At 52.9% G+C, this 17631-nt stretch overlaps 2 protein-coding genes across 7 annotated transcripts in view; one reads left to right on the forward strand and one right to left on the reverse strand.

The window, feature by feature from the left end:
* The window catches only part of TAOK2 (TAO kinase 2), an 18103-nt gene extending 4011 nt beyond the window's left edge, over positions 1-14092 (forward strand). The window contains exons 3-19 of one of the 6 annotated variants that reach the window (XM_045508354.2): positions 150-221; positions 313-414; positions 892-937; positions 1068-1164; positions 1309-1422; positions 1531-1622; positions 3670-3763; positions 3864-3945; positions 4745-4912; positions 5089-5349; positions 5551-5712; positions 7073-7438; positions 7525-7728; positions 8054-8293; positions 11418-11630; positions 12345-12452; positions 12588-12725. In XM_045508354.2, coding sequence (XP_045364310.1) covers positions 150-221; positions 313-414; positions 892-937; positions 1068-1164; positions 1309-1422; positions 1531-1622; positions 3670-3763; positions 3864-3945; positions 4745-4912; positions 5089-5349; positions 5551-5712; positions 7073-7438; positions 7525-7728; positions 8054-8293; positions 11418-11630; positions 12345-12437 — 2406 coding nt within the window. In that variant the 3' untranslated portion in view covers positions 12438-12452; positions 12588-12725. Of the gene's footprint in view, positions 1-149; positions 222-312; positions 415-891; positions 938-1067; positions 1165-1308; positions 1423-1530; positions 1623-3669; positions 3764-3863; positions 3946-4744; positions 4913-5088; positions 5350-5550; positions 5713-7072; positions 7439-7524; positions 7729-8053; positions 10206-10889; positions 12771-12853 lie in introns of those variants that run through there. The other 5 variants (XM_010972502.2, XR_012500295.1, XM_010972503.3 and 2 more) reach the window with 5 other exon arrangements.
* A 744-nt stretch (positions 14093-14836) lies between these two features.
* On the reverse strand, positions 14837-17592 carry HIRIP3 (HIRA interacting protein 3). The gene is made up of 7 exons (XM_074346105.1): positions 17458-17592; positions 17260-17380; positions 17026-17140; positions 15776-16806; positions 15506-15674; positions 15324-15422; positions 14837-15237 (listed from the first exon to the last, which is right to left on the reverse strand). Exons 1-7 carry the CDS (start codon positions 17520-17522, stop codon positions 15077-15079), a joined length of 1761 nt encoding a protein of 586 aa, XP_074202206.1. The 5' UTR covers positions 17523-17592; the 3' UTR covers positions 14837-15076.
* Positions 17593-17631: the final 39 nt, after the last annotated feature.

Below are 17631 nucleotides of genomic sequence, written 5' to 3' on the forward strand. Positions count from 1 at the left end.
AGGGTGGAATAGGGATTGGGACTCTCTTCCCACTGTGGACTCCCAAACATCCCTCAGCCTTTCCTGCTCTCTCCTGCTGGACCAGCAAGTCTTCCTGCTACCCTGTGCTCCCTCTGGGGGACTCATTACCTTCTGGTCTGGTCCTCTAGGCCCGGGATGTCCGGAATAGTGAGGTGGTGGCCATCAAGAAGATGTCCTACAGTGGGAAGCAGTCAAATGAGGTGGGTCAGGCCTGACAGACTGGGTCAGAGGTATGGACCCAGTCTTAAGGTACAGGCTGAGTAAGCCTCTCCTCCTCTGACCTTCTCTCAGAAGTGGCAGGACATCATCAAAGAGGTGCGGTTCCTACAGAAGCTCCGGCATCCCAATACCATTCAGTACCGGGGCTGTTACCTGAGGGAGCACACGGCTTGGGTGAGCTGCCCCCTGACATTGCCCTGATCTTTACTACCACTCAGGCCCATTCTTATCCTGGTCCAGTCTCTTAGGTGGGCCCTGTACAGGTGTTGTTGTGCAGGTTTTGTGCTCAGACAAACTCAGGATCAGCAGTGTGCGTCCAGAAAGGGAGGCTGGTTTGAAGAGTGACATAGACTGTTAGCAGTTGAAAGGGGGCATGTGGGCTGGAGGAGCTGGAGATTAAATGGGGCTTTGAAGGGATTCAGATGGGGGAGGTGGCAATGTCTTGAGCTCTTTCCAAGGGAAGACTTGACTCTAGGAACTCCTCCCCTACCCTCTCATTTTCTCAGTTGCCCTTTCTCCGTGTTGTTTCCCTGGGGAGCATTGTTTGAGTGAAAGATAGGCAAAGAAGCGATCTGTTTTGGATCTCTTCCCAAGGGAGATGGGCGAGAGGTAGCCAGATTTGCTCATATCTGACCCTTGACCCTTCCTTAGCTGGTGATGGAGTATTGCCTGGGCTCAGCTTCTGACCTTCTAGAAGGTAAGTGACTCTGGCCAACAAGTGGGAGAAGGGAGAAGAGCAGAGGAACTATAGGGGAAGGGTTAAGGGGAGGTAGTTCCAGTCCCACCCTTGGACTCCCCAAGTTTGATGTTTTTCCCTTACTCCTCAGTGCACAAGAAACCCCTTCAGGAGGTGGAGATTGCAGCTGTGACTCACGGAGCCCTTCAGGGCCTGGCTTATCTGCACTCCCACAACATGATCCATAGGTACATGCCACACTGATGATGGCTGGGAGGGGTGCTCTCTACATCACTCATTCTGCTGGGCTGCAGTCTTGGAAACTTGGTAATAAAGCTCCTGCCCAGCCTTCCTGAGATGTGTGTCTTATCCCTGTGCTTTGCCTCTGGCAGGGATGTGAAGGCTGGAAACATCCTGCTGTCAGAGCCAGGCTTGGTGAAGCTGGGGGACTTCGGCTCTGCATCCATCATGGCACCTGCCAACTCCTTTGTGGGCACCCCGTACTGGTGAGTGCAAATGGTGGTGAGCAGAGAGAGCTCCCAGGATGTTGGGAACAGGAGTTGGCAGGGTCTGAGCGGGTGGTTAGCCTCTCTCTCTCCTGACCATTCTCCCAGGATGGCTCCAGAAGTGATCCTGGCAATGGATGAGGGGCAATATGATGGCAAGGTGGATGTCTGGTCCTTGGGCATAACCTGCATTGAGCTGGGTAAGGACATTCTCCTCTCTGCTCCCTTCTCTTTTTCTTACTATCCCTACACCATTCCATCCTCAGATGCCTCCAAGCATCTTTCCATTTTGAGTCTATCCTTGATCCTCAATGCAGCTGTCAAATATCGCCAGTTCTTAGACCTAAAGATTTCATAGCATTCATCTCTTCTTGTTCACTACTCTAGTTCTAAATCTTTTTTGAGTGCCCACCATATGCCATGCACTCTGCTAGTAGACTTTGGGACTGTAGCAGCCAACAAGGTCCTCTTGGAAATTATATTCAAGTTGGGGAAATAGGCATGTTTTCTCTCAATGTGATAAAAGCTGAATGGAGAAGTTACAGGAGCAGCACAACCATGAAACAAGGGACTTGACCTAGTTTAGGGGCTGAGGAAGGTCTCCTTGTAGCAGAGATGTCTAAACAGAACCGCAAGACAAATAATAGTTAGTGGTTGGAAGACTATAGGGAAAAGTATTCTAGACAGAGAGATAAGAGCAGGCATGTGGAGCTGAGACTAGCTTCAATTGTTTGGAGTATTGCATGTATTGCGAAGAGCAGTGAGTGATAAGACCAGAGAGTTAGGCCCAGGTGAGTTTGTGAGGCCTTGAAGTCATGCCAAGGTTCTCATTTCTGCCAACCAGTGCTATTGAAACAGCTATTTAGTGAGAGAATGTTTTAAGGCCCCCAATATGGTACCAGGCACAAAATAGTTCCCCAAGAAAGAGATGCTATTAGTTACTCTTACCAACTTCCGGCAGTGATCTTTCCTACTGCCAGTCTCTTCTTCCTTCCAGTTTCTCTTATGTCAGAAAGATCTGCCTAAACTCTGTGCTGTTGTTTTACTCAGAGCCATCAGTGGCTTCCCATTGCCTTCAGGCTATCCCCTCTTTTCTTACACCAGGCTAAAGATTCTGCTTCCTAAAGGCTGGCTCTCCCCTTCATGAGCTCCACTCCTGATTGTGCCATGAACTTTTCCTCTTAATTACCTTGGTTTTTATTGCGTCCTCTGCTTGAGGTCAGCGATTTGCACATCTCCTTTCCCTCCATCTGCACATGTCTACATTTACCATTTAAGACCATGGCCAGACAGGCGATGGAAATATGTGAACCAGGCCAAGTATAAGAAAAATCTAGAGCTGTCCATTTATTGCTAGTTTTTGGTAGAAACATAGGTAGAGAGAAATATTTCTCTACTATTGAGAAAACCAATCAATCCTGATTACAAATGGCAACTGTTAGTATCAGAGAAGCAATATGGAGGAGACTGGCAAACTGGACATTACTGTTCCTATGTGAAGAGAGCAGTGATTGCTCAGCTCCAGCCCATTGTTACGCAGGAATATAGGCTCCATTTCAACAGAAACTGGAAGTTTAGGTTATTATTCTTTAATTGTTATTGTTGGAATTTAAAAGTTACTATTTAGGCCAAAACCATAAATAACACAAAACATTTGTCTGGGCCATAAGGGGCTTTTGGCTTGCAACTTCTAATCTAAGGCCTGCCTCCGATACCCTTTTTTACAAAAGACCTTCCCTCAACCCCCTGCAAATGTGCCAGCTTGAAGGCCCACCATACACCCAGATTCCCAGCCATTTACCTTTTTCCTTCTTATGCCAGTTGGCACTTTGAGCTTGATGTGACTTCTTCAGTCCTATTTAATCTTTCCTGTTAGACTGGAAGTTCCTTCAGGACGAGGCTTGTCTATTGTTTATCTTCCCCATGACACTTAAGCAAGTGTTTTGCTCTCATTTGGCACCTAATAAATATGAGTTTGGCCAATAACTGAATGTCCTTCCTTCTGCCTTCATTGATACTTTTACAGATGTTATTTTCTTTGATCGCTATTCCACCCATATGTGGTGGAGAGGATGGATGTTGCATTTTACAGAGGAAGGAATTAATTGAGATTATGGGAATTGCTCAAGGTCATGCGGTGAGGATGTCAGGGAGCTGGGATGTGAAACCAAGTCTTCTGATTTCCATTCCAGTCTCCTCTGCCTCCCTGCCACTTCTCACCTTCTTCCTCTTGACCTTTCTCTGTAGCGGAACGGAAACCACCGCTGTTTAACATGAATGCGATGAGTGCCTTATACCACATTGCACAGAACGAGTCCCCCGTGCTCCAGTCAGGACACTGGTGAGGACTGGGATTCCTGAGCCTGGGGGTTAGGCCATAGGGGTAAGGCTGCCTGGCTCATGCCCTCCTTACCCCACCCTCACCCTCCTGTGACTTCTAGGTCTGAGTATTTCCGGAATTTTGTCGACTCCTGCCTTCAGAAAATCCCTCAAGACAGACCAACCTCAGAGGTTCTTTTGAAGGTGAGGGCTCACTGGCCTAGTATGCTCCTAGAACTGTAGCTTGTTAAAGCCACAAGAAACCCCTCAGTAAAATTAGTGATTACCAATTCTTCTTCCACCAAGAATTTCATTTACGAATTCCTACCCCCACGCCCAGTGCTGAGTGGACTCTGTTTTGCAGAATTTTGTCCACCAGACTGCATTTATTTATTAAGTAGTAATTTGTTTTCTCATCTTCTATTAATCAAAGATGTATATAATTGCCAGCCAGAGCTTCTGGTCAGTGTGCAATAACCAGGGTTACCACACTGATCTGATGTAATTCAAGCCGAAAGTCTGTACAGCCTTGTCATGGGTAAATGTATGATTTCCCTTAGGTGATTTTCAGTTATCAGAAGTAAAGGGGGCCCCCGTTCCCTTCAGAGATCCATGGAGGCCTAAGGACCCCTATTTGGGAACTGACTTAGATTGTCTAGTTTGACCTACTTGTTTTGTAATTGTGGGATGCCTTATGAGGCCAAGAGAAGCCTAATGACATGTCTAGAAACACACAGCACTTTGATAGAGGACTTGGACTAGAATCCGTATTTCCTGGCTGCTATTACCTGTCAGCCATTCCTGGAGAAACAAGAGACTGTCTGGGGAGTAGAGATGGATGGTAAAAATTAATGTAGGAGGAGGAGTTGGGACAAGGCCAGCGTCAACCTGTGCTGGCCATGGGCCCCAGGGGAGTACCTCAGGCCAGAGGGAATGCCACAATCCATGGGATATTGGGATTCAGGGTGTGCTTGGCAGCAGACTTCAGTGTTCTCTTCCCCAGCACCGTTTTGTGCTCCGGGAGCGGCCACCTACAGTCATCATGGACTTAATCCAGAGGACCAAGGATGCTGTTCGGGAGCTGGACAACCTGCAGTACCGCAAGATGAAGAAGATACTGTTCCAAGAGGCACCCAATGGCCCTGGCGCTGAGGCCCCAGAGGAGGAGGAGGTGACCCAGCTTGCCCTGCCACCCTTCTTCACCACGATGTTGTGCTTGCCTCCCAGCAGCTGCTTGGCCTCCCCTTCCTTACCCCTCCTCACACCTTCTGTCTCCTTGTGCTACCTCCATGTGCACACCCCTTGTCATCCCCTTTCCCTGCCCAGCAGCCTGTGTCCTGTCCACAGGAGGCAGAGCCCTACATGCACCGGGCTGGGACGCTGACCAGTCTAGAGAGTAGCCACTCAGTGCCCAGCATGTCCATCAGCGCCTCCAGCCAAAGCAGCTCCGTCAACAGCCTAGCAGATGCTTCTGACAACGAGGAGGAAGAGGAAGAGGAAGAAGAGGAGGAGGAGGAGGAGGAAGGCCCTGAAGCCCGGGAGATGGCCATGATGCAGGAAGGGGAGCACACAGTCACTTCCCACAGCTCCATCATCCACCGGCTGCCGGTATGGAGCTCACCCTGAGTAGGCCTGACAACGGCAGGGCAGAGCCCCGGATCTCCTGCTCAGGAATCACCTGGGTTCCCTGCTCTCCCTCCCAAGTGTGACTACTCCTTCTCTTAAGTCTGATTGAGTATCCAGGGAAATCCCTTTGTGCCCGAAAACGACCTCTGAGCCTTGGGCATTCCTTCCACACCTCTTCCCTAGGGCTCTGACAACCTGTATGATGACCCCTACCAGCCAGAGATGACCCCAGGCCCTCTCCAGCCACCTGCAGCCCCGGCTCCCACCTCTACCACCTCTTCTGCCCGTCGCCGGGCCTACTGCCGCAATCGGGACCACTTTGCCACCATCCGTACTGCCTCCCTGGTAAGTGTAGCCGTCCTCCCTCAGCCTGGATGCCCCAAACTATCTAAGTCCAGAAATGATTTTCTCCCTGTGGTATATCATTAAGTCCAGATGCCACCTTCACTTGCTCTCTCTTGTGTTCTCATCTTGGCCCTTTCACCTCACCCCACCCCCTTCTCCCAACAGACTGTTTCAGTCACATTGCCCTTTGTGGGTGTTGGTAAACTCTCACTCCATTTTTGTGGCTGGGCTTAAACAGCATCTCCTGGAGTGCTTTACAGGCTCCTGGCCTGCCAGGTGTTTCATATCCCTGTGCTGTGGTGCTCCTGAACAGCATTATGACTAGTTTGCTGGATTCTGTGCCCTTAGAGGGCAGGGATAGCGTACAGATATCTGCCTGTACCTGTAACTGGCTTTCAGGCCTATGCACATGCCTGTATTTAATCCTTCCAGCTATTTGGGGAGGGAGAGGTTATGATCCCATTTGTGAGGTGAGACAGCTGTGACTCAGAGGAGCTGCTTGCCCAAGGCCCTTCGCCAAGCACCTTTGTGGTTCTCAAATGCTGTAAGCAGGACCTTGGTTCTCTCCTAAAATCTAGTCATGGTGGTCTTTTTCTCAGTTCACAGGAAAAAGTGGGTAGACTTTTCCTAAAACATAGTTTTTCATTGATACTTTTAATAAACTTTTATATTACATTCTTGTTTAGCTGTAAGCTTTGACAATCCCCTTGGAGACCTATATATGTCCATTGATATCACCCCTTGACAATGGGATCTAGTTCAAACTTCAGAAGAGGATATCTAGGCCCAGTGTTCTTGTTATTCCAACATCCCATGGTCCACATTCCGCCTCCTTACCTGGGCTGCAAAGGGTCTTCAGTGTTTGCTGAAGGGGAAGGAACCAACACTTGATGGTTCACAGTGTTCTAGACACTATTACATAGGTATCAAACTTAGTCTCCACAGCCTCCTATGAGGAGGTATTGTTGCCCTACTTAACAGAACTAAGGCTTAGCAACATTAACTTGCTTGAGGTCACATAACGGTTAGTAGGTGGCAGAGCTGGGATCTGGGCCTAGGTCTGTCTGATTCTTTTACTCTTTTGAACTAATCTGAATTGTTCCTACTTTTACACCAGACCCTGTGCACAGCACCTTTTATTGTCTCATTCAGTCACATTAGCCTGTGAAGTAGGTGATGACTCCATTATCCAGTTGAGGTGGCAGGCTCAAGAGAGGTTAAGTGTGAGGAAGATACCAAATGAGAATTAAACCCATGAGTCTAAAACCAATATTCTTCCCCCATGGAGTGTGAAGACTATGTAGGTTAGTAAAATGGAGTCCAGGGCTGTGCCCCACTTCTCATCCTCTCTCCCACCCAGGTCAGCCGACAGATCCAGGAGCATGAGCAGGACTCAGCTCTGCGGGAGCAGCTGAGCGGCTATAAGCGTATGCGACGACAGCACCAGAAACAGCTGCTGGCGTTGGAGTCGAGGCTGAGGGGTGAACGTGAGGAGCATAGTGCACGGCTGCAGCGGGAGCTCGAGGCACAGCGGGCTGGCTTTGGGGCTGAGGCAGAAAAGCTGTCACGGCGGCACCAGGCCATCGGAGAAAAAGAGGCGCGAGCTGCCCAAGCTGAGGAGCGTAAGTTCCAACAGCACATCCTCGGGCAACAGAAGAAGGAACTGGCCGCCCTGCTGGAAGCGCAGAAGAGAACCTACAAACTTCGGAAGGAGCAGCTAAAGGAGGTGGGATGGGGCTGCAGCAGTGAGTGGGGTTGATGGTGGGTGAGGCAGGCCCTGACCTCCTTGCTCTCCCCACTGCCCTTTCCTAGGAGCTCCAGGAGAACCCCAGCACACCCAAGCGGGAGAAGGCTGAGTGGCTTTTGCGGCAGAAGGAGCAGCTACAGCAGTGCCAGGCAGAGGAGGAGGCTGGGCTGCTACGGCGGCAGCGCCAGTACTTTGAGCTGCAGTGTCGCCAGTACAAACGCAAGATGCTGCTGGCTCGTCACAGCCTGGACCAGGATCTGCTGCGAGAGGTAGGCCATCCCATCCCCTGTTCCCCTCTCAGATCCCAGGCACCTCCCCTTTTCCATTTGCCTCACTTGTGGTCATCTTTCCCTTCTGCCCTCATTCATGCTACGGCTCAGCTTCTCTTCAACACCCCTTCAGCTTCTCATGCCCATCAGACCCTGCTAGTGTTCCCAGGCCAGCCTGGAGCTTGGTTCCCTTCCACCTCTCATCTACACCTCTCATCTCCTCACCCTTAGCTGCCTCTGCCAAGGAGTCCTGGGGCTCTCACTTCCTTAACATCAGCAAGGCCTCCTGACCAGGTTCTGGGCCCTTGCCTCCCTTTTGCCTTAGGACTTGAACAAGAAACAGACACAGAAGGACTTGGAGTGTGCATTGCTGCTACGGCAGCATGAGGCCACACGGGAGCTGGAGCTACGGCAGCTCCAAGCTGTACAGCGCACTCGGGCTGAGCTCACCCGCCTGCAGCACCAGACGGAGTTGGGCAACCAGCTGGAGTACAACAAGCGGCGTGAGCAAGAGTTGCGGCAGAAGCATGCAGCCCAGGTTCGCCAGCAGCCCAAGAGCCTCAAAGTACGTGCAGGCCAGCGTCCCCCGGGCCTCCCGCTCCCCATTCCTGGGGCTCTGGGACCATCCAACACAGGCACCCCTAGAGAAGAGCAGCCCTGCTCATCTGGCCAGGAGGCAGTCCTGGACCAAAGAATTCTGGGAGAGGAGGAGGAAGCAGTTCCAGAGAGAAGGATTCTGGGAAAGGAAGGGGATACCTTGGAACCAGAGGAGCAGAGGATATTGGGGGAAGAATCAGGAACCCCTAGTCCCAGTCCAGAAAAACATAGGAGTTTGGTTGATGAGGAAGTTTGGGGTCTACCTGAGGAAGAGACAGAGGAGCTTAGAGTCCCATCCTTGGCACCCCAGGAGAGGAGCATTGTGGGCCAGGAGGCGTCTGAGGCATGGAGAGTGTGGGGGAAGGAGGATGGGAGCCTCTTGGATGAGGAGTTTGAGCTTGGCTGGGTCCAGGGTCCGGCACTGACCCCAGTCCCTGAGGAGGAGGAGGAAGAGGAGGAGGGGGCTCCATTTAGGACCCCGAGGGATCCTGGAGATGGCTGTCCCTCACCAGACATCCCCCCTGAGCCCCCTCCAACACATCTGAGGCCTGGCCCTGCTAGCCAGCTCCCTGGACTCCTGTCCCATGGCCTCTTGGCTGGCCTCTCTTTTGCAGTAGGATCCTCCTCTGGCCTCCTGCCCTTACTACTACTTCTGCTGCTACCACTGCTGGCAGCCCAGGGTGGGGGTGGCTTGCAGGCAGCGCTGCTGGCCCTTGAAGTGGGGCTGGTGGGCCTGGGAGCCTCCTACCTACTTCTTTGTACAGCTCTGCACCTGCCCCCCAGTCTGTTCCTACTCCTGGCCCAGGGAACTGCACTGGGGGCTGTCCTGAGTCTGAGCTGGCGCCGAGGCCTTATAGGTGTCCCTCTGGGCCTTGGGGCTGCCTGGCTGCTAGCCTGGCCAGGCCTGGCTCTACCTCTGGCAGCTATGGCAGCTGGGGGCAAATGGGTGCGGCAGCAGGGCCCCCGGCTGCGCCGGGGCATCTCTCGATTATGGTTGCGGGCTTTGCTGCGTCTGTCACCCATGGCCTTCCGGGCCCTGCAGGGCTGTGGGGCCGTGGGTGACCGCGGTCTGTTTGCACTCTACCCCAAGACCAACAAGGATGGCTTCCGCAGCCGTCTCCCTGTCCCTGGGCCCCGGCGGGGTAATCCTCGCACTGCCCGACACCCACTGGCCCTGTTGGCAAGGTTTTGGGCCCTGTGCAAGGGCTGGAACTGGCGCCTAGCACAGGCCAGCCAGGGTTTAGCCTCCCACTTGCCCCCCTGGGCCATCCACACACTGGCCAGCTGGGGCCTGCTTCGAGGTGAGAGGCCCAGCCGTATCCCCCGGCTACTACCACGCAGCCAGCGCCGGATTGGCCCCACTGCCTCCCATCAGCCACCACCAGGGACTCAGGCTGGGCGGAGATCCCGACCCCGCCAGTCCCGGTCCCTGCCTCCATGGAGGTGACCAACTCTAGCTCTTCCCAGCCCAAATTAAGAGCATTGAGCACTTTATCTCCCACTAGTCAGTGAAGTTTCTCCAGACCCAGGCCTCTCTTCCCTTTCACCCCTCCTTCCTCGGTATGCCTCCCCACCTCACCCCCTAGCCCTTTGGGCCTCTAGACAGGCAGCCTCCTCTGCCGTGGAGTCAGGAGATTATACTTTGTGTTCTCCTGATGCTCCTCCCCCACTCTAAGTTATTGCTGTTCTCCCGCTGTGTGTGTGCTCATCCTCACCCTCATCGACTCAGGCCTGGGGCCAGGGGTGGCAGTGGGTGGGAAGAGTCATGTTTTTTTTTCTCTCTTTGATTTTGTTTTTCTGTCTCCCTTCCAACCTGTCCCCTTTCCCCCACCAAAAAAAGAAAAATACAAACACAAATAAAATATCTGAGCGGAACTGTACCTTTGGCCCAGGCTGCCTCTGTCTGCTTTGTCCTGCCGCCTAGCCTCCCCGGTATGCCCCCAATCTGGACCCTTGGCCCCCAGTTCCATGACTTTCACCCCATCTACGTTATCTCAACCCCTTTCACTCCTCAGCCTCATCTTCTACCTTCATAGCTTCGTTGCACCATGACCACTACCAGCTCCAGGCTCTGGGCCCTGTTGAGCTTCCACAGAGCTTCTTGGTCCCACAGTTCCCGTTTGTGGATTCCTTCCAGAGAGTCCTTAGGTTCTGGGTCCTTCTGTCCTCATTCCCTGCCTTTTCTCCCAACCCATTCCCTATGTGGTTCCCTTCTGTCTGGGAGCTGAATTTCTCTCCTGGCATCAGGCATTACCCTGAAGGGCTGGGGGATGGGCCTGCAAACCGTCCACTGTAGAGGGTGGTGAGTTCGGGGGCCCAGGCAGAGCGTGGGGGCTATGGAAATGGGATTGGCTGTGGGCTTGGAGTGGGAGCCGAGTGTGTGAGGGGCCGGGCTGGAATGTGCAGATCTGGTCAGGGTGGCAACTGCTGGCCCTTTGAACTTGTCAGGCCCTTTCTGGCCACCTCCTTTGCCCCTTTCCCTTACGTGGCCGGAGATGGGGCCACCCTTTCTTATCCGTTTCTTAGCTGGATGCTTATCCTTTTTCCCTCCCTCCCACCCTGAGGTGATGAACCTGGGACTTCCTCTGTCTTTCCTCAGCTGTGTTGCTCTCTTCCTTGGGTGTTGACTGATGTGGTTTTCTCATTCACTCTTGTACGTATTCTGTATCTGCTCACAGGCTTCTACCTCAAGGTCATATTTTCTCTTTTGCATGGTCAGAGTTTCTTGTATGTATTCAGTACTCTAAAGATTCTTAGTTCCCTGTCCATGAATTCTTCCTGCTGTTTCTTGTGAGTTTTCTACCCAACTCTGTGAACATGCTTTTGGAATCTGTCTTGTTTTCTTTGCATCTCTTGCTCATTGAGAATCTTCCTGATCTCTCTCAATACAATCCCATCTCTCCATGTCTGTCTGTATACAGCTCCCCCCGCCCCCTCTGTCTAACATGTTTTCTGTTTCTCTCCCTCTCCCTGTCTCTGTTTCTGTCTCCTCTCCTCCTCTCTTTTTTCTCCCCCTCTCCCCTGGTTGTTCCTCCTCCTCCTCCTCCTCCTTCCCCCTGCCCCCATCTCCCCTCGGTCCGTCCACTGCATAGTCTAAGGAGCTGCAGATCAAGAAGCAGTTCCAGGAGACGTGTAAGATCCAGACTCGGCAGTACAAGGCTCTGCGGGCACACTTGCTGGAGACGACGCCCAAAGCTCAGCACAAGAGCCTCCTTAAGCGGCTCAAAGAAGAACAGACTCGCAAGCTGGCAATCCTAGCGGAACAGTACGACCAGTCCATCTCAGAGATGCTCAGCTCACAGGCGGTGAGGCCTGGGGTCCAGGGAGGGAGCATGGTGGAAGTTGGCCTCTGTATTTCCAGCTTAGCTGTGGGCAGCGGAAGTGGAGGGTGTGGACAGAGATAGGGCTTTTTGTTCTTGGAAAACCCAGATGCTCTCACACTGTTGGTATTCTCTACGATGGTTTTATTATTTCTCTTAAGTATTTTCTTAAGGTCATGAAAAAGCCAGCCTGCTTACTCCACCAAGAACCACCAAGGAAAGAGTGGCTATAATTTTTTCCTGGGCCTGAGTTAGTTTAATTTGTGAACTCGGATCAAATCAAATGATTGTGGCCCTCAGGCCAATTTGCTCAGACTTCTGGAGGATTTTGAAGATTGCTGTCTAAAAGTGATCACACGTAACACTGGAATGGGCCACTTAAAATAACACAGTGTAAAAAGTAAAAGTGTCCTTATTCATTGCCATTCCCTCACTTAATTCCACCTCCCAGAGGTAACTGTTGTTAATAATTAGTGTTTTAGATTTTTTTCCTATGCATATTTGGAAAACTGTATAAAAGTTTTAAACAAAAATGGAATCATACTTTACATACTGTTCGCTAGCTTCTTTTTCCACCTAATACTTCTTGGATATCTTTCCATGTCAGTACACATATCTCATTTTTTAAGAGAATAGAATTTTCCATGGTATGGATGTACCATAATATATTTAACCCATCCCTTATTGGTGGACATTTAGGTTGTTTCCAGTATTTTGCTATTACAACGCTTCAATGAACACCTTCGCGCACATGTGCAAGTATACCTGGGGGATAAATTCCTGGAAGTGTAATTGCTGTGTCACAGGGTATGACGACCTTTCATTTTGATAGATGTTGAGACTGGCTGCTTCTTGAAACCTTAGGGCCCAGGCCTGCTGGGGCAGGGGAGGATCGTGGGGGTGGGGGAGGAAGCCCCTAAACTTGTTCTTCCTAATCTCTAGCTACGGCTTGATGAGACCCAGGAGGCAGAGTTCCAGGCCCTGCGGCAGCAGCTTCAACAGGAGCTGGAGCTGCTCAATGCCTACCAGAGCAAGATCAAGATCCGCACGGAGAGTCAACACGAGAGGGAGCTACGGGAGCTGGAGCAGAGAGTAGCTCTGAGGCGGGCACTGCTGGAACAGCGGGTAAGAGGGCTGGGCCTCCAGGATGGGGCGGGGAGGGTAGCCCCCACCCCCGGACCCTCTAACCTCTGTTCTGGGCGCCCCAGGTGGAAGAGGAGCTGCTGGCCCTGCAGACAGGGCGCTCTGAGCGAATACGGAGTTTGCTTGAGCGGCAGGCCCGTGAGATCGAGGCTTTCGATGCTGAGAGCATGCGGCTGGGCTTCTCCAGTATGGCTCTGGGGGGCATCCCAGCTGAGGCCGCTGCCCAGGGCTATCCCGCTCCACCCCCTGCCCCCGCCTGGCCCTCCCGTCCTGTTCCCCGTTCAGGGGCACATTGGAGCCACGGCCCTCCTCCACCAGGCATGCCCCCACCAGCCTGGCGTCAGCCCTCTCTTCTGGCTCCCCCGGGACCCCCAAACTGGCTGGGACCCCCAGCACAGAGTGGGACCCCCCGTGGTGGAGCCCTGCTGCTGCTAAGAAATAGCCCCCAGCCTCTGCGGCGAGCAGCCTCAGGGGGCAGTGGCAGTGACAATGTGGGCCCACCTGCTGCCGCAGTGCCTGGGCCTCTGAGCCGCAGCACCAGTGTTGCTTCCCACATCCTCAATGGTTCCTCCCACTTCTATTCCTGAAGTACAAGGTGGATGAGCAGATGAATGAGACGGGTGGGTGGAGCCTGATCCTGAAGGGCTATAAGCCTAAGGTCTACCCAAGAGTAGGGGACAGGATGTTGGCTCCAGCTCCCCTTAAACCTCATCTCATGAGCTTCTTGGGCTGGCAAGTGGCCCAAGGCCAGCTTGGGCATAGGTGCCTCAAGGCTGACCAGGAGCCCCTGCCTCCCCACCATGGTGCCAGGGTCTCTCTCCATCATGGCCTCGGGAAAGGAGGGAGATACACGTGTCAAATATTCATCTAGTCCCCTGGGGGAGGGGAAGGGTGGGTCTAGATATATTATATAAAGAGAACTATACTACCCGCTGGAATGGGGCCACGGACTGGGGACGCCAGGCCCCCCAGATCTGGGATGTTGCAGAGCAGGTCTGGGGTCTGGGGTGGGGAGAATGGGAGGAAAAGGCCTTCCTGAAAGAAGGATCAGGATGAGGTCTTGGGGTCAGGATGCCTGGGTCTCCATCCCCCCATTGCTGTCTGACGTCCTGTGCCGTCTTGTCTTTTATCTTTTTTTTTTTTTTTTTAAATTGAGATCAGAGCTGGGGCAGGGAAACAAGATAAGAACCTTTCGAAGGGGCTGCTCCCAGGCCTGGGAACAGTCATGGGAGCTCCTCCCAGCTACGGGGCTGGCACGGAGCCCCATGGCAAGCTTTTAATAAACTGTTGGTTATTCTAACAGATCCCAGGACTCACCCTTTCTGTGAAGGTGTATATTAAGGATTATTCAGTGGCAGGTGATAGTGTTACTTGTATTTAAAAAAAGAACTTTCTGGGCTGTGTAACTAAAATTTTCAGTGGTTTTACTGACTTTGAACATGACTAGATTCAAAGATTCAAAAATCATTAGACTGGCCCTCTGCTTCCCTTTGCTTTGGCTTCAGATTTCTTTAGAAGGTTCACCTCACCCACAGGCCCCTGGCAGCTCCAGACTTATATCTTACCAACAACCTCAACATCAAGAATTCCAGCAGCAGTCCTAAAGTGACTTCATTGGTTTGATCGGTAGCCAGAAACCGGGGGTGCTCTAGATTGGTCGGGTCTAGGTCCTGTACCCACCCCTTCAATGTTGACAGAGTCAGCCCATGAAGTAAGTGGCTGTTTCCAGAAGGGGGAAGACAGGCATAAACAACAGCTGTTCCCAAGTCCTTTCATTTTGTGCATCACATTCTTAAGGCCAATTATTTGGATTCTCCTCTCAATTAGGCACAGGTTATCAGACACAGCTAAAAGGTGATTAGAGGGGCCCACTGGTCAGGCTGGAGGAGGGAGCCGTGCTGATCAAGCCTGGTGGCAGACTGGATTGCAAGGCCTAGAGGCCAGGACTTCGGGGAATCCGGGGAAATCAAAGGGAACCAGACCAGGGGGGCAGTGGCTGCTACTCAGCTTCCTGGACCAAAGCATAGCAGGTGAGGGTGGGGCACCAGTTTTGATGAGGTGATTCAAACACTCCTTTATTGAGTCTTAAAAAATAAATTCCTGTAAACACCTTAAACAGAATGTGGAGCTGAGAAGTAGGATCCCAATAACTTGTGTCCCTGCAGGCTACAGGTCTTCTCTGAAGAAGGCTGCTTCTGCTCTGCAGACATGGGGCGGGGGGGTTGCTACATATGCTTTCTACAAGTGGAAAGTCCTTCCTGGGGACCAGGGGGTGGAGGAGCTGGAGCTCAGTTGCTCTCCCCGTCACTGCTGATGATGCCACGCATGTGGGACCAGTCTGGAGGTGGGGGACGGGGCCGCTCTTCATCAGAGTCCAGGGTCCGGCGGTATAGCTCCCCTGGTGGGGATGCTTCTGAAGGGTTCCAGGCTGTGCGTCTACGTGGCCGGCCTAGAGGGGAGGAGGAGGCAGGATATGATTTGTATGGGAAAGTCCACTCCACATCTGCTCCTGGTTTGTAGGAGGAAGCCCCTCACCTGAACTGCTGATGATGTTGGTAATATCCAAGGAGGCCACCTCAGCTGCCTCCTCCCGCTGTTCCTTCAGGGCCCGACATTTCTCTAAGGAAGGGTTACCTGGGGCAGAAGAAACTTGTGATCCTCTCCTCCCCAGCAGCCAAGGCCCTCTCCAGCAACCCCCAGGACATGCCCAGCCTCACCCTTCATGCCCAGGGCTTCCAGCTCTGCCCGGAGAACACTCAGGCGTTCCTTGTGTGAGCGGCAAGAGCCCAGCAACTTCTTGTAGTTTCGATGGGCACCACATGCCCTAATGTAGCGCTTTAGCCTCATCACAGCCGGGTGGTCCTCACCACGGCGACCAGAGCCAGCCTGGCAGGGAAAAGCAACAGCTGAAAGCCAAACCTTCTGGGCTTGAGTCAGGCTCTTCCTCTTCCCTAATGGTGGCATCCCACCCCATCTTTAACTCTCACCTTCCCACCTTTGGGTTCTGGACTGTCCCCTGTGGAAGAAGAGGAGGAGCTTCGTGTCCTGCCTTTCTTGGAGCTCTTCTGGGAAGAGCGGTTCTTCCTCTCCCTTTTGGGGCTCCCCTCTGCCTGGCTGTCACTCACCTCCTTCTCTGAGTCACTTGCCTCACTGTTGAAACTGCCCACTTTGGCTGTCTTTCCAGTAGTTGGTTTCACCTTCCTCCAGCTATCTTCCCCATCCTCCTCACTGTTCCCACTCTGCCTTTTTTCACCCTTCCACTGGGTCTTGTCCTTGCTCTTCATCTGCACCAGGGGCTCCTCATCTTCCCCACTGGTATCCCCACTGCCTGCTGCTGCTGTTTCCTTCTGTTCCTCTCTGTCCCCTGAGTCTCCCAGCAGTCTTGCTGCCCTGCTTTTCTGCTTACAGCTCCTCTTCTCCCAAACGGAACTTTTTCCTCCATTGCCCTGAGCTCTGGGTTTCCAATCCCCTTCCTCTCTTTCTTTCCTCTTGGCTAGGGCCGCCTCCTCCTCCTCACTCTCCTTTTCACTTTCCTCATGGCTTTTAGTTCCTTTCTTCCCCTCCACCTTCCTTCCTGTCCTTTGGGCACGTTCCTCTTCACTGTCCTCACTCTCCTCCCTGGCCTGCTTCCTACTGGCTGAGGCCTTGCCTTGTGCCTGCTTATTCTTTGTCCCAGGCTTCTTCCTAGTCCTGCCCTTGGGCTCCTTTTCCTCCTCCTCCTCATCCTCCTCCTTCCCTTCATTTTCCTCATCTTCCTCTTCCTCACTGCTCTCTTTCCAGACCTTGCTCGTTCTGGCAGAGCCCTCCTCCTCCTCCTCACTACTCTCCTTCACCACCTCCTTCTCTAATCCAATCTTTGCATTCAGTTTCCTCTGTTGTTCTTCTTCATCACTGCTCTGCTCAACTGCCTTTGAGGCTTGCTTTGGACTCTCATGCTCAGCTGGACTGACTTCTGCTGTCATCCCATTTTTTGCTGGGGGGCCGAGGCAGTCTGGACTGGAGGCTGCAGAGCTGGGCTCTGGAATGTGGAAAGAAGAGAATGTTAGGACAGGTTCCTCCTGTCCCTTTTTCCTCCACTTAGGACAGGCTGCCTCGAATCCTGCTCTGACAGATGGAGGGAAGGGCAGTAGTCCACCCTGTTCCTAGTTCCCAACTCACAGGCGACGGCCCTCATCTACAGCATAACACGTGCACAATAAATACTTTTTGATGCGCCAACTATGTGGAAGGCACTAACCTGACTCTGAATTCAAACGGAACCTTTTTCTCTCTGGATCACGGCCGGTGGTGGGAGACCTCTTCGCCTTCTTGGCAAGGTCGCGTCTCTCTTCCTTGGTACCCGCTTCATCCACCTGTGTGTGCATCAAGAGAGTAAAAACGTGTAGGCAGGCGGTGTTCTGCTCCACCCCTCTTAGGCTCCTCCTCCTTGGTCACAACCCCTGACTCCGGTGGCCCAGACTCGCGCCCACACCTGCATCTTCAGCAGCTCCTCCTCCACTAGCCTTTTCAGCGCCTGCTTCTCCTCAGGTTCCAGGTGGTCGCGGCCCGCATAAGCCAAGAACCTCCGCCGCACGATGGAGTGCGTAAGCGTGCTGCGGAAACACGTGTCACGACGGAGTCCCTGTCCCGCCCCTACCCTTTCCAACCCCAACTCCAACCTCCGGTGCACCTGAGGTCCGGGCGGCCTCGGAAGAAGCTACGGGTGAACTCCTGCATCTCATCCTCCCGCGCCATGTTGCTCCACCTGGAATTGGCGGCTCCCGCCTTTTTTCTTCTCGGCCTCCGTCCGCGCGTTTGACAGAAGCTTGCGCACGCGCAATGTCGTCGCGCCGTGAGGCAAGGG

The sequence above is a fragment of the Camelus bactrianus genome, chromosome 18, assembly GCF_048773025.1.
Source record: "Camelus bactrianus isolate YW-2024 breed Bactrian camel chromosome 18, ASM4877302v1, whole genome shotgun sequence".
Classification (NCBI taxonomy): domain Eukaryota; kingdom Metazoa; phylum Chordata; class Mammalia; order Artiodactyla; family Camelidae; genus Camelus; species Camelus bactrianus.